This window comes from Strix aluco, chromosome 28 (genome assembly GCF_031877795.1).
Source record: "Strix aluco isolate bStrAlu1 chromosome 28, bStrAlu1.hap1, whole genome shotgun sequence".
Lineage (NCBI taxonomy): Eukaryota > Metazoa > Chordata > Aves > Strigiformes > Strigidae > Strix > Strix aluco.
Window position 1 is genome coordinate 1,786,400 of NC_133958.1, and position 16,540 is coordinate 1,802,939.

A 16,540-nucleotide genomic window follows, 5' to 3' on the forward strand; every position below is an offset into this window, starting at 1 on the left:
TGTCAAAAGCAGAGCATTCTGCTTTACAGATGCCACTTTGTCTTTGCTTCTGCAGCCCAAGAGACAAAGCCGAGTTTATGACATCCCCCTGCACCCCCTTCTTTCCCTGCTCAATGACAGTTGGATGGCTCAAGCCTGCGTTGCTTTGACTTGAGTTTCTAGCCTGCGTGCTAGCGTGGTGAGGATGTGTCATACAGACAGCTCCTGAAGCCTGGACCTTTGGTCCTTGTGATGCTTGTGTCACAAGAATGTGGCTGGACAGTCCTGCACGTTGCTTCAAATGTTTAACACACCAGTCCCATGCAGACAAGAACAGCTAGCCAAAAAAACCCACCCAAACCAAAAATCTGCTGAAATGTCTATGGCAGGCTGCTGGGAGGGGAGAAAACCCATCACCTTCCATATGATTAGATTAGAAAACTACAAAAATGGTACAAGATGCAGAGGAGCGGTGGCTTGGTGTTAACACCGTGGGGCTGGGATGTTGAGAAACGCCTCTTGGCCCGGGGGGGACCATTGCTTACAGTGACCATGTGCCAGACAGGCTGAGGACACAGCAAGGAAGAGGCGATGGGTCTGAATTGCAGCAGCATGAAGCTCCATTGCTGTAAACCCCGCAGGTTACAAACTCCCAAAGGTATCAAGCACCAAGCCAGCCAGAATAACCCCAGATCCCACTTGGTCCCTGGTGACAGATCAGAGATCATCACTATTTGGCAGTTATTACCCCAGAAACAACCAGGATTCACCCAAACTATTTGGCTGTGACAGTTACCAGCACTTTGCACGTGCAGTGTCCACACGGGTGCCGATACTCTTACGCAAAGTGCTTTGATAACACAGATCTCGGCGAGGAAGTGAAGGAGGTGTTGGTGAGATCATCGAATCACAGAGTGGTTTGTCTTGGAAGGGACCTTGAAAACCATCTAGTTCCAACCCCCCTGCCACGGGCAGGGACACCTTCCACTAGCCCAGGTTGCCCAAAGCCCCGTCCAACCTGGCCTTGAACCCTTCCAGGGAGGGGGCAGCCACAGCTTCTCTGGGCAACCTGTGCCAGGGCCTCCCCACCCTCACAGGGAAGAATTTCTTCCTTAGATCTGATCTAAATCTCCCCTCTTCCAGTTTAAACCCATTACCCCTCATCCTATCCCTACGCCCCTGATCAAGAGTCCCTCCCCCCTTTCCTGTAGCCCCTTTCAGTCCTGGGAGGCCGCTCTAAGGCTAGGAAGCTGCACAGGCAGTTGTGCCTCCAGAACAAGGGCACATGATTAAATTAAAAGACATGCAGACAAAAGCTCATTCTTCTGGCAGAGAGCAGCCTATTGCAAACAGGAGGAAATATTAATTACAGCGGCATTGCAGAGGTAAATCTGCTGAAGACAGTAGATGAGTTTTCTGCCTGAGTCATAACACCAATTTGTACAGGCACCCAACAGCAGCAGATGCTGAGGGTCTGATGTAAGACACTGCAGTCAGGGGGAAATATTTCCAGTTGCTTCCACAAGCTTTGGATCAGGCTGTGCCGGGGGGGATGCAGGACTGGAAGAGATCTTGTGCCTTTAAATCTGGGGTCACCATGCCACCTAATCCCACCCTCAAATCACACGCTTACTCCTAGACCAGGACAGTGTGCTCCTGCGTGGGCAGTGTTCCACGTCAGCCCTGGAAAATCCTCACTTTTCCTGCCATCTGAACAAGAACGTGGCTGCTGTTTGCCAGAACCACATTTTAGGATAATAAAGGACAGTTGCGTGCATGTGAAAGTAAATTTGTCCTTTCCTCCTTGCACTGTTTTCAAATGCCTCGCACACAGGCCTAAATAAACTGCCCTCTGCACACTTGCATCGGTCACCGTTGCACAAGGTGCTCAAATCCAGCACAAATCTGCTCCTTTGATTGAAATGCATTTAAAAAAATTAATATAGAGCAAAAATGTTTCCAGACTGTACCAGCCTGAATTAGACTGACAAAGCAAAGGTGGAAAAATCCTTGATGCTTCCCCATGAACCTGAAGCAGCAGCGGTGCAGAAGCGTGTCCCAAGGCTGCCGGAGTCCCTCCCGCTCGGGTTTGTCTGCGGCCGAACAGCGTAACCAGCAGATCCACTCCTGCTGCAAACCTCTGCAGCTGAGCAAGAAATTGCTACTTGAGACAACATCCCCCCCTCTTTCATGGCCTAAACATCCTCTAGACTCCTCCAGCAGCCTGAATATGTTCCTGTCTTCCCTGGAGCATGGGAAGCGACTGTGAAATCCTGCAGTATTTATGCATTAGCAAACTGCAGCATTTGTAACTCGCCAGCACACAGAGTGTCCCACCCCCCAGCTGCAAACCCTTCAGAGGAAGGGGGGGAGTGTGGAAATGGCTTTCAGCACAGCTCATCTCTTTCATGTCTTCTCTTCTACAGAAAGGGAGGCAGAGGGGATAAAAACCAAAAAAACCAAACCACCATCCTGAGCTTGCAGTGAAGTGATTTATCACCAGGCTGGCTGCACACAGGCAGACACACATCACCATTGCAAACGAGTCCTGCCTAAGTGTCTCCCCAGTGGAGTTAGCTGCGAATAAATCATATTTTAGCAACAGTAGAAAGGGAGGAAGAAAGAAGTCAGGAATTTTTGGACAGGAAATGCATGGGAAGAGGAGGGGAAAGGATTAAACAGCAGCAGCATATCAAGTGTGAAAGACACGACCTGTTTAGTGCTCTCTGGTGCAGTTTCTGTCCAAGGGCCAGGACCACTCGCGGTGGCAGCAACGTTCTGTCTCCCTTGCAGGAGGAGCACGCCATGACACGACACGCAGCTGTCCCCAGTTGACACTGGCCTAACTGGTGGGGGGGAACCACTCAGAGAAACTATCCCACAGCCTCTAGCCACGAGCACCCATCAGATGAGTATTCTAGAGAAGGGATCCATAAGGCTGTATGAAAATTACTTGGCTCTGCCTAGTCCAACATGTTTTAGACATGTGCATTAGAGCCTACGGTAACATTTGTCAGTTTAAAAAATACATTCAATCTTAAAAAGGCCTCTAGTAAAAAGAGAAAAAAAAGGGGGAAAAAAAGATTTTTCATTTTTAGCCACGCCACAGTTTTCAGTAAATATTATTTTTCAGATAAATAATTTGTTGCTGTTGTTTTTAAACAAATAAAATAAATAAAGCTTGCTTGTTAAAGCCCGGATCTGAATTACTTTTTAGGGAAATGAAAACATTTCCCTTGGGCTTTTCATCAGCATTCCCCTCCCCCCTAAATACTGCAGTAAACGCAGACAAGTAAAGATTTCCATGAAAAAACTCCTGCCCCTGTGCAGACAACTCTACCCTGCAAAATATCAGCGGTCATCACCGGTGGGTTTTGCAGCTCCGCGTCGTGCCCTCGTGCCCTGTCTCCCACGCGGGCTCTGCTCCGGGAGCGCGGCCCCAGCTCACCACCGACCTTTGGAGCCACCGGGAAGTTTTGCTTCCTCCTTGGCAATCCTACACGGTCATTTGTTTAAACTGATTTGCCCCCACCACCACTCTCAAGAGTTCTGCTGCTGCTGGCGCTCAGAGCTGTCAGTGTTTGCAACGGTACAGTTTTTTCTTTGAATCTAGATTATTGTGTCCTCATGACCTTCGCCTGCTAACACCGAAGTATTAAAAAATCCCCTAAGCTAATGGGATACCTACCTACCGTCCTGATCAAGAGCTGTGTTTATCCTACTGAATCAATGGATTCTCTGACGGGTTTCCAGCAGTTTGTGCCTTCTTTTTTGTTTCTCACATTCTGGTCTGTTTCTTATTTATTTAATTTTATGTTGTGGGAATGTAAAAATGTGCCACAGTGGATTAGGCCGGTGGCCTGGGTGGTCCAGCACTTGGCCTCAGCTGGTGTCTGTTTCGGCCAAATTGTTTCAGTAAGAAATCATTTTGAAGAGGTATAAAGCAAAGGCCAAATCCTACAACCCTTATTCAGGCAAAAATCCCTACAGACCAGCGAGGGGCAGGATGCCCCAGCACTTACAGCATCAGCAGCCTTCTCCAGACACCAAGTCCCTTCTCTTCTCCAGCTCACTGCAATGCAGGCACCTGTGCTGGCATGGGACAAACTCCCTCCAGTCAGGAGTCACGTAACTCTGCCCACTCTAGCCATGGGCATGAACAAACTCAGCAAACAGGAAAATCCGTGCTAGAAAAAGGCACAGCCGATGCTGCAGGACCCCTCTGATTGATGCCACCCAGCCCCTGCGGGGACTTAGCCCTAAGACCACAGGCTACAGGAGTGTGTGTGAGGAGATCGTGTTCCGCTGCACCACGGCGGGTGGGGAGGATCTGCAAATACATCTCCCAGCGGGGTGACAGTGCAGGCTGGGTGGAGCCCCTCTGCATTTCCCTGGTGCTTTTTGACTGTCTAAACAGCACAAAAAAACCCCCCTCTCACTCTGGAGGTGAAGAGCCACGCATTGCTGGAAGAACAGGAGAGAAACACTGGACACAAAACTGCTCTGTTGCTACTTACAGCCGGCTCGCAGCAGCTCCTTTGTAGAAGATGGACAGCACAAACGTGGCATTGCTCTGGCATTCACGCGCATGCTTCTCTCAGCTGTCTGGTATACGTGACACATGAGGCCCTTCTGGTTTATGAGGAAGTTTGTTACTGAAGGCCAGGCTTGGAAGGCTCTAAGCATGGCTATGGAGTCACAGCTGGAACAGGCATGAGATCAATATATCTGGAGACAAAGGGAAGGTCTTGCCAAGAGAAAAATCAAAAGTTGTTTTGCAAGAGGAGCCAAATTCCCTTCTAAGGCATCCTATAGATCAAGGCCTAAATCCTGGAGTGCTAGTCTTGGCCCAAGTCCTACTGTACCAACCTCACAAATATACATCAGTGCTACCTGGAAGACAACCAGCCCCTCTGCAAAGCTCCGCATGCTGCTGTGGTGGAAACATCACACCCGTGGCTGCAATGGTGCCCAGTGAAATGAGACTCCATGAGATCCATTAGTGCATGAAGATAAGTCTGTACCATCACTTCACACTGTGTCCCAGACTAGTAAGAAGTTTGGGGAGTTTTCATGGTTTGATCCTTCAGATCATAGGATACAATTACTGATGCTGGTCCTCCCATTTCCAAGATTCTTCTCAGGAATGTCTGAAAAGCTTTTGGCTTTGGGAAGAAAACCCAAGCCCTCACTCCCCTTTAACATTTGCCTTTCATTTGTTCCCACATGTCAGACAGAACAGCCCCACACAGGGAACTCCTTTGTCTGCTTGGCCTTTGTATGGAAACAAGACGGGATGAGGTACTGATAGCATCCAGTCACGATTAGCAGCCAGAGCAGGGCTTTCTTAGTCACTATCTCTGATGTCTTCCATTTATAATGGGCACTCTTTAAAACCTTGCCAATTTGGCCTCAGATAAGTAGATAGAGTTACCTCCGTATTTGCAGCATTACCTAAACTTTCCCCTGCCTGCTATAGAGAATGTTTGGATATTTAAAGAACCAGCAATCCGTTAACAGGAACTAATCATGGGTTTCTTTTTCAAAAAGCCCCCAAAACTACGCAGTCATGCCAGTCCTAACCGAGATGGAGCTATAGGGGCTGGCTCCAGGTCCTACTGCAAGGCTGAAGGACACGGGCACCACGAGGGATGCCCAGGCTCTTGCACAAAGCCAGCACCAGCCCTGGGGGCAGAAGCACAAACCTCTCGAGTGTACACGTGCAGCGCCTGATTTAAGTCATTAACCGTAAAGGCCGAAGGAATGTGTGCACCAGCTGGAAACAGCTTGTGCGGTAGCAAATGGCCAGGTTTTAACTATTAAAGAAAAAAAAGAAGGCTTTCGTTGTAACCTGTTATTCCAGTCACCTGAGCTCCAATTTTATTTCTGAAGCAACAAGTGCCACCAACAGTTCTGCTTCAGGAGCTTCCTCCCTATATGCCCCAAATCTGGCTTTTCCCAAGCCCAGGGGATGCTCCTACCCAAGCAGGGCTGTCCCTTGGGCTCACACCGGTCGCTGCTGCCGGGAACGGGGTGGCATCACCACTTGCTGGATAGAAATGGTTCCTCTTGCTGTGGCCATGCCTCCAGACTGGTTTGTACACACAGCAAGAAACCGCACAGGAACCTGATTTCATAACGTCACTGACCTCGGCCGGGGGAGCCCTATTGCTCTGAAAAGCCGGAGGGACTGGGAACAAAATTACCGAGGTCTTAGTCTGGTTTTGTTGCCTCTGAAGACTGACAATGCCATGTGTACTCTCAGTTCACCCAGTGTCATGGTCAAGAATTAAAACTGTATTTCTAACTCACTGCATTATTTGGGTCGATGCAAATGACTCAGTCTCCTAAAAAAGCAGCTTATTAGATCTCCTGCAACTGAAAAGGAGAAAACAATAGTTTGCTGTCATATTTTGAGGACAGACTATTGTCATAGGAGTCTAAGCACCTTAGATACAAGTAACAGCTCTGCCAACAGCTACCTCTTTCATCCTTGACAGGTTATTTACCTCCACATTATTCTCTAGCATAAAAACCCAATACTTATTTTATTTTGCAAGCCACTCTGAGCCAATTATTTTCACCAGATTATCTCAAGCAGGTTGGGGGAGGAGTCTGGACCAAGCCATCCACATCCCTACCCAGACAGGAACAGAGTCAGAGGCAGACAAGTGAGAATGACTTCAGAATTTGACCTTCTGAGCTGGACTGTTAAAAAAACAAACAAAAAACTGTCTGATGCTACTACAGTCATTTCAATACATTTTTAGCAACTGCAAATCTCTCCAGTTTCCATGACAGCCTGTGAAATAGGCATCTGTAATCGCTATTACTTTAAGCCAAGAGCGTATCACATACACACACACAGAAAGACACTGGTCTTACCCTAAAAAAAAGTAACTACCGTCAAATTCACACTGTATCACATCAAAATAGAAATTCCCAAGTTCTGCCCTGTGGGCTCTTTCTGGGAGTCAATGGAAATGCTGCCCATATACCTCATGCTGGCTCCCTTGGCTCCCTGCTGCTGAACTGCATTAGACACAGCTAAAAATACCTTCGATCCCTTCCTAGTATTTTTTCCACATCTGCTGTTGCTGTAGTTACCAGAGAGCCTGCTATGCCATTCTGAATGGGGAGGGTGAGGCACTATGCACAGCCACGGATGGTGAAGGAACCGTCCAGAAATACAATCTCTTTATTAAATGCACCCTGTGGAACACACCCAGCAGCTCCTCTGAGCGCAGGCAGGATTTGCTGTGGGTTCCCAGGAGCAGAGGCAAACCTGGAATGAGGCTCCATTAGCAGCAGAGGCTCTTCCCAAACCAGCAGCCGCTGCCCCTTGGCTCTCCCCAAGAAATACCCCTTTGCCAACGCACAGCTTGATCCCTGACCCTGCTCTCGGCAACCCCAGGTCTGCCCCACAGCTCTGGTCCCCACCCCATGCCAACGGCCTGGGTAAACATTTGAACATCGGGGCCAAACCAGGATGCAAGCAGCTGAGTGCAAGAAAAGGAACACTGATTTCAGATTTTCATTTGAAAACGATAATATTGCAGCCCATCAGGATGCTTGTGAGCCCTCTCTTAAATAAAACCTGGAAAACAAAACCAGCATTCTCCTCAGCCAGTCTGGAGCATTTGCAATGTACAGAAATTTTAATGTTATCTGAACTCTGGCACTGCAGAGCCAAGATGAGTCAAAAAAATCTCACTTCCCCAGAGGATTTTTCCCAGCTTTTCTTTAAAACAGTTCAAGGTTTGCCTACACAGGTCATAGCAACGGCAAGATAGGGTATTACATGGCAATGCTGACAGGCAGATAAACATTTCTAAGGCCAAAGATGCTCACATTTCACATGTCACCCATGACCAAAAACAGATTTAAGGAATGCAGACATACTCTATTTCTGCCTGGCTTTCAGTTTCCCAGAGACTTTCCATTGAGTAAGAAATACTTAGAAAAAGGATCCTGACAGCCCCATTCCCAGTTGTCTGCTAGTGAGCCCTGGATGTACCAAGAGACCACAAGATCTCACATGCAAGAAGAAATAAGCACTAAGCATCTTCTAGAAGCAGCTAAAGACATACACACCCAGAGGCACACAGCAGCAGGCCTCAGGGATGTGCCAGGAAGGATTTTAAATGGGAATGGAAAGTGGAATATAGAAATCCCCAGCTTTCTTGCAAGCAAAAGTTACCTCATCTGCTAAGCTGAGTTTTCCACTCTCTGTGGTATTTTTGCATACTATAGTTTCTCCATCCCTATTAATTCCTCCAGTTCTGGAAAAGGCCCCACGATTTAATGTCTGTGAAGAACTAGAAAAATTCCTGTTCAGGCTGCAGCGTGAGATTGTACGAGATCGCGGCTGAAGGCAGCACAGCACAGATCACAGCTCCAGGCCACAGCCAGCGTGAGCCAGGAAATCCCCTCAGTGGAGGGGACAGTCCTTCGCTGTCAGGGACACGGTACTTTGGCCAACATCTACACTGACCTAGTGGCATGAGAAAACACCTTCCCTGATGCTCTGGACCTCTTGAAGTTATTTTACCTTCCCTTGCTAGCAGGAAGGGCCTTTGAACGCATTTAAATATTAAAAGATATTTAAGTAATCTTAAGAAGTTTGTTCTGGCAACGTGCTATGGACTTTCAGCCACTGTCTGTGTCCAACATGATTTATTCTGTAGCTGATGTTATTTTTACAAGTTATTTTATAGCTGTTTCTTCAAAAAAGTGCCTTACACTCTCCAGCAACACTAACAACAAAAAGAGGATCCTACTATGCTTTGAGTTGGACTGGTGTTTCCATCAGCCCCCATAAAAAAGCCTTATCTATGACTCAGAAGGGACTTTCTCTGCCAGAATTAGAAAAACCAGTAATTTCTTTCCATGCCAAGCGAGGAACTCCTCAGCTGCCCAAAGCCAGATGAGCCTTTGGAGGAACAGGCAGGCTTCACCTGCAAGGAGAGCCCTGCGAGCAGACCCTGCACAGACGACCCCAGTTCAGGAAAGGGGCTGCCCTCTGCACCCCACGTGTGTAGCTGTGGGCTAAGGCAGGGATTGCTGAGCACCGCCTATCCCAGCACAGCCTCCAGCCAGAGGTGCAAAACCCAGGAGAAAGCAGCCCCTCTTCCTTGCAGCCTCCACACAAAAATAAAAGAAATTGCTGGCAACAGCCCAGCCAGAACTCACTATTTTGGCTTCTTCCAGCTGCTGTAAGCACTGCCCTGGTCTCCTTTACTTTCCCGCTCTGTGGACAAGCCAGGTCCCAAGGTACTCTGTCACCAACCACTCCAGAATCACCTCGTACAGCCACAAAGCCACCCGTTCCCTCCCTCCCTCCCTCGGCAGCCCAGGCTCTGGAGCCCAGACCTGCTCCCAGGTGGGGCTTGCTGAGGGATACTGGTGGCTAATTAGTAGCTAGCCCAAGATCAGGGGTGACCACACGCTCAGGGCTACTTAGCAGCCTAGTGTCCCCATGTCCTTGCTTTGAAGCAACTTTGCTCCAAAAAAATGTCCTGTCTGGGGAATTTTTGTCTTGGCACATGTATGGTGATGAAGTCTGTCGTGCTGGTAGCACAGTGTGGTTCCCTCTTCTGTGTAAATACATGCCCTGGAGGACCCAGAGCTGCCATCAAGACTCAGTGGGTTTGCATTATCTCTTCTGAATTTGGGTTATGGTGAGGTTTAACTTTCCTTGCAGTTATTTTTCACCTGTCCCTGTCTGCGAAAAGCAACTATGATTTTCTTTGATAGTCTCCATTTAAAAAGCACCTTTTGACCGAGCGAGAGAGTAGAACCTGTTGAGTACTGTGGCTTCCCTCTTTGCATTTACTAGATACAAGTTTAGTTTAAACAAAACGCAGCAACAAAAATCCAGACTGAACCTAGACTTGCAAGGTTTGATGTGCTGAGGAAACTGATAGTTCGCATATTCAGAGGAAGCTAAAAAGCCTGGGCTTACATGCTCTGCTGAAGGAGGGCAGGCTGTTGAGCTGAACATCTTCATGCTCTGTTAATCTTCTTTGTGGAATAAAATATTCCAACCGTAACAAAATCCAGATGAGTAGTGATAGTTAAGCAGAGAGGAAGAAAGGAGGACTATCAGCAAATGTGAGAGGAAACATGCTTAGTTATTTCTAGCAGCCATTATGCTTTGTTAAGGGTTGCTGAGTTAGCTGTGTGGAATGAGAAGCTAGCCTGTGTTTGGAAGGCGAGGCTCTGGGTATCGGCGGAGGAGCAGACAGGTCAGGCCATGTCATGTCCAAATGAAAATAGCTTTTGTGTCAGGCAGAAGTGCTCTGGGCTGTCGGGAAGAAAATCCCCATGTCTGAGTTCTCCAGGATGACGGAAAGCCCGTTTTATGAGAAAACTTGACCATATTCTCCTGCTTCCTGCTTCGTTCACTTTGCCTAGTCAATGAACCTTATGGAGCCCAACACAAATTTGTGTAGTTCTTTAATAATAACATCAAGGTCAGCAAGAGTAATGACTGAATTTAACAAATGACACATGCAACAAACAGAGGGAGTAAAACATCATTGCACAGCACTGGCTGAACTGATAAAATGCAATTCAACATCAAAACAGAAGGCTTGTTTCTTTTCCTTTGCTGCATCAGCACCACATATAAGGCAAATGTTACTGACTGGTTACCCTCAAATCTTGCCAGAGCTCGCAGAAGCCAGACATTCCCCCCCCATCCCCAAAATAAACAGCGACAGAAGATGCCTTCACACACCAAGGAGTAGAGAGAGAATTCGAATGACCGCAAAGTTCATGCGGGTGAATGCTTCAAAATACAGCCTGCAAAAATTTGTAACATTTTAGCAATTAAAAAAAATATAATATCTTCATTGAATGCAGCTGCTTAGTCCTTTGAGGCTGCAAGACACGCTGACAGAAAGTTTTGCATGAATGAAAAACAACGGGAGTAATTGAACCTGTTAGAGTGATTGAAAAACTGTTTATTTAATGCCATCAGACATCTGTTTATTGCTGTTTAGACCAGCCCATGTAGGAGCATGTGCAACTAGTAAACAGACCTGCTGAAGTCTTTTGAAATTGCAGAGCAGGTGTAGTGCCACTCAACGCCTTTTGATCTATGAGAACGTTTACTTAAAAATTGGCTAGTGTGGATTGATAGCCTGTGTAATGTGTTTCTAGGAAAGTTTTATAGACAGAGAATACATAGGGTACCATATATCAGTATATGGTACACCAGCTAATTCAACCTCATTTACATAGCATTAATTGTCAGTGGAAGCCGATATAAATTCAGGATGAAATTTTCACTCTTGATTGCCTTATGTTAAAGTTCCTAAGTTAATCTCTAGGGACCGGCATAAAAGGAGTCTGATTTTTAAAAGCATGTGTGGCATTTTGGGAAGCCATTTTAGCAGCCACATTTAGGTTGATCCTAAATACAAGACCAGGTACCAAGTCCGTCACCAAACGTGCTCTAATTTTTCTGAGAACGTTAGCAAACCAAAATCGATTCACTGGCAGCAGCATGGGTGCTCTGCTTCGGCGTCCAGTTACCCCACACCCATTTTGTTTGTCTCTCCCCACTGCGCTCTGGCCGTATCCCACCCTGGATCGATGTGCAAACCTCTTTGCCAATGGATCAAGGGAGCGCACAGCCTGGAGCTTCACTTAATGCTATGTAAAATAGGTATTCGTCACTACAGGAAATATTTGTACATTTATAAAAAAGCAATACAACCATAAAGAAAAAAATACAACAAGCACAGCTTGATACGATAACATGCCATGAAATGTCATTGGCTTTATAATAATTTACTACAACTTGAAAAATGTTCTTTTATCCACAATGGATAGGAAATGCTTCCATCTAACATATGGTAAGCATGCAGTAACAATATGTACAACAAAAAATTTGGAGTTTGTTTTCTATTCATAAACTGGATGATTACATAGGGGTATTTTAAAATTATTATTTTTCTAGCCTGATCTAGGTTTTATTTTGCTTCTTTAATGCCATAGGGTTTTTTTCCCTTAGTTTGAGGAGAATTAAGATTTCTATGTACATCTGCAAGAAGTTAGCTTTAGTCATGGAGTATACCCTGCTTTTTATTTTTTCCCCCAACAGTAGGTTTAGATTTATTGGTTAATTGACACTTTAAAAAAAATAATTCTCAATGCCGTATTGTTGAAAATCAATTTCCTTTCCAAACTTTTTTGAAATACTGAGGATCTGTTAAGGGAAATATCTATTGATCCTCTATTACACTATTCCCGTTTTTTACACCTTTCATCATGAAACCAAATCAAACAGCTCTTTACCTAGATCCCATCCATCGCAAGAGAGAGTCCAACCAAACTTGTGTCAGGGTGTTAAAAGGTTCCCTCTCCCACCTGCCAATCACAAAGTCCTAGTGTTGAACTAACCATGGCCTGTAGCTGATACAATCTGACATAGCGAGTAGCAAAACTGTTGGTTTTGCTCCTAATTGGGGACTGCTCTGTGCTGCCTGCAGACAAAACAGTGTTGCGGGTGAATTAATCAGCCTTTCTGCGGAACAGCCAGCCTTGGCTGTAGATTGAGTCTTCAGAGCCATCGTGACTGATATCTCATAGATGACCTAGTGGTGGGTAAGGCTGGTGAGTGACAGGCTGACTCAGTCTCGTGGTAAGGGTTCATTCACAAATGTCCCAGGTCAAGTCTCCACTGAGTTTTTTTTGTCTATTCCCTTTCCTCCTTGAGCATTTTTTTTCTTTTTTCCTTTTTCTTTTTTGCTAGAAAAGCTAGAATTAGTATTTCCAACAGCACTGAAGTACTTGGCAAAGCATTTCGTTATCTGGTAAAAAATTATATGATTATGAGACCCTTAGATATTCATAGAACTGCAGCTACAAAGACGGTTTACCTCTTACGACTTCGCAATTTCCAGAGAGAGAGTAATTTTGTGAGAACTGATCCTGACAGTAAATTAGAGAGCCAGAGGTTTGACTGAAGTGCTGAGTGATCTCACCTATTTCTAGCCCTGTGTTGCAAAGGCAGGTGCTCAGAAGGTTTGCTATAGGATAAAAGATGTGCGTACACAATATTGTGGAATACGGTGGGGTCCCGTGAAGGCGAGGTGAAAGCATGGAGAAATGCAGCCAGTGCATTTCTTGGAAGACTGATTCCCATCTTGCATGTCCGGTGTGTTGATTTTTGCCTTAGTCAACAACTGCTAATAGAAGGGATGTTGTTGAGAGTTGACAAGAGTGAGTAAGCACACTGGCTCTTCTTCACTACGAGTTTGGAAGGCATCTGCTACTTATTCAGGAAAGGAAAACAAAAATTAAAAATCCATGTGGAAACATTTCTAGGGTGAAAGAATGCAATTTACAGGAAAAACAGAAACGCATCAGTGGTAACCATTTCAAACTGACAATAACAAGGAGCCCAAGCAGACTGGATTTAGAGATATTGATACACCTAACCTCTTGTTTATATTCAGAAACTTTCCTTTTAAAATGGAAACCAGCATTACATTACACTGCTGAACTGCAGAGCTATTAACTAGATGGACATAATTAGTCTAAACTGAATGCAAAGACTCTTCTGTCAACCATACCTTCCCAGATTCCTTTGCTCAATTTTTATGAACTCCTCTGTCCCACTGGGAGCGCTGAAGGCTGACCTGTCGTCAATTAGTCCTTGTCCGCAGGGGATGGGGTCAAAGCCTTGTGACGTACTGACTGGTTTATTTTTCAGTGTAATTCATTTTCCTAGTGGCACTCCATTTTCATTCACCTGCACTTCCACATACCAACATACGCAAATCCAGACCCCAGAGACCTACCCCTTCTCCTTTCTGGACCCTCCGAGATGACAATACCTTCCCTTCTCCAGTTCATGGTCCATGGGAACAGCTGCCTGTCATCGATTCTTTTCAGATTTACAAGGGTTTCTGTACTTGCAGACCTGCTGTTGTCATTATTTGCTTGGCAGCTGGCATGTGAGCGAGACATGATCAGCTTTCTGTCGTACCTTGAGTCTTGTACTGTGAAGTTTGTGCAGTTGTCTCCAGGTAGCTAGCTGGGATGTCTGCACTTGGAAGAGTCTTTTGCAGTCCTTCCCTGGGGAGAAGTGCCCTTCCGGAGAGTTTACTCTAGTTATTCATTCATTTTTTGCAACGTGTCCTGGAATCACCATGGTAAGGCACAGGGAAGTGTCGGGGACAAAGAGAGGGGAGAGCCTTGCTGAAATGGAACTCAAGTTATTTGTCTTGTTCTTGCAGTCTCTTGGATTTTCTTGCTTCGATAGTTTGGTGGCACTGATGCACAAGGGATTTTAAAAATAAAAGAAAACTAAAGGAGAAAGACGACTACAAAGTCGTTCGTTCTGTTGTCACCCATTTCAAAAACGGTCCGGCTTCCTCTAGCCCCCGCCCCCCCCGCCCCCGGAAGATGGATGTGATACAGTACTGCTGAAAAAGCCTCTCGAACGCTTGTGGAAGAGACGGGAGCAAGGCCGACCCCCTAAACTGTTGGGCGAGGTGGTGGCCGAGATGGAGGGGGAGCCCGGTTGGGTGGTGGGGCTTGGGGTGGTGGGGGGAGTGGTGGGAGCGTGGAGGAGGGCGATGGGGTGTGGGGTGTGGATGAGCTGGGTGGAGGGGGGGTATAGATCGGAGCTGGGGGTGGGGGGTTGTAGATGGGTGCTGGGGGTGGAGATGACGGAGGGTATGCGTTGTTCAGCGGGTATTTGGGTGGGGCATCTGTGTTCTTCACTCTGGTGAAATTGATGCAACGGCCCTAAAACAGAAGAGACCAAAGTGGAAAAGCACAGTTACTGATCGAGGCAATGGCATCACAGCATCACAACCCTCCTGGCTGTCTGCAAATCTGACGTCAGTTTAAGCATTCCTGGGCACACTGCTTTGTTCCCTTTCTCAGAGACAAGTCCTGTGCCGAGCAACCAAGAGGTTAAACCCTAACAGCAGCTTTTGTAGAGAAGGAGGAAGAAATCCTCTCTGACTGCCTCCAGGATCTTTACAGCAGAGCATCAAGTACTTCAAGTCATACTGAAGCCACAAGAGCCGTTCCTATTCTTCAGAGCTGGCGTCTGAGTCAGTGCACGACCCGTGGTCCCTGCCTCTACAGATGCGTCTACCCAGACCTCAGTCTTAAACTTCAACAGCGTGAAAACTGGACTTTGCACCTTTGGAGCCTCTCCCTCCTTCAAATAACTGGCTTTTGTGTCCTATTTCTAATCATTTACCAGCCAGGCAAAAGGGAAGATTTGTTAAACTAAGACAGTTTCTTGCTCAGAATTTTTCCTGAAATACATCCATTCTTCATAAAGCTGTCTTGATATCTGAGTGCTCGTGAGAAGCCAATAAATGTCTTTTCTCGCTCTTCGGTGCTAAGCTACAGTTTGTTGTACATTTTTAAACAAAACCTTTGCCCTCTGAGCTGTTCTTTTTTTTCTTTTTTTTTCTCCCAAGTTCCACCTGCGAAAGATCTCACTGTAAATAGTCAAATGTCAGAATCAGCACTATTGTATTATGGATTCATTCTTTTAGATATGAAATCATCCAAAAAGGCACTAGAGGATTTCTGAGCCCATACTTTGTTTTTGGATTTGTGAGTGTAAGCTTATTTTCTGTTTTCCTCTTTCCTCTCCCAAAGTAAATGTTTTTCCTGGTGAAAAAATGCCAAAGGGAACATTGAGCCCATGCAGGCTGGAGCAGATCTGTTGGGGTAACAACATCAGCCATTTTAATCCTCTGCACGGCTCTGTAGCTTCTCCCTGCTGTAGCCAGCCTACGGACAAATGCTTTGCAGAAGAGGGACCCAAAGTGAAGTAAGGGAGATGCTGGTAGAAAGGCAGAAGGGTGCTGGAGAAGGATTTGACAGGGGTGAGAGGAGCTGGCGTGGAAGGGGCTGACACATAAAGAGATACAGACAGCTCCTCTCCAAGAGCTCTGCCAATTATAGCATCATGCTCTGTGGATATGAAGAAACATCTGTCTGAGCCTTAGCCGTTCAGCAGAGGAAAGTGGATTCCTTGCTGAAGTGATGAGGTATGCAGAGCAGCCCACAGCTGAGTGCAGTCTGTCTTGTGCAAGCAAAGGTCATTTAAGGAAAACAAAGATTTCACAGCGCCTTGAACTACATCAAGGTCAAGATGAGAGCATCACCTCAGGGCTGCTCTGAGCACGGTGGCAGCCGAACCCTCTCTGCATGGCTCGGCCCTGGCTGTCTGTCAGCAGGAAGAACCTCTGGCTTCAACTCAGGCTCTCCTGGAGGAATCAGGCTCTGGGCAGAGCTGAGACCCACGTAATGGCCATGAATACGCCCATGGTAATGCCCCTCCTTGAGGATTAACGCTCTCTCAGTTAAGGCTTGTCCTTGCAGCACGACAACATAGAGGGGAGAAGGGAGGTGAGGCTTCAGCGCTGCTCCGTACGCTGCGCTACCATTAGCATCTGTGCAGCGGGGACATGTTCTCCATCCCTTGGACAGGACAAAATGCCAGTACAAAATGAAGTGCCAGAGTGGGCAACGTCCCCGAGCAGAAACATTACACTCCCTCCGCAGCATCCCA

The 16,540-nt window shown here is 46.5% G+C and overlaps 1 protein-coding gene across 1 annotated transcript in view; it reads right to left on the reverse strand.

The window, feature by feature from the left end:
- Nucleotides 1-10,424: 10,424 nt before the first annotated feature.
- ANTXR1 (ANTXR cell adhesion molecule 1) overlaps nucleotides 10,425-16,540 on the reverse strand; it is a 111,652-nt gene continuing 105,536 nt past the window's right edge. The window contains exon 18 of the mRNA XM_074808201.1: nucleotides 10,425-14,745. Within this exon, the coding sequence (XP_074664302.1) occupies nucleotides 14,473-14,745 (273 nt within the window). The 3' untranslated portion in view covers nucleotides 10,425-14,472. The remainder of the gene's footprint in view (nucleotides 14,746-16,540) is intronic.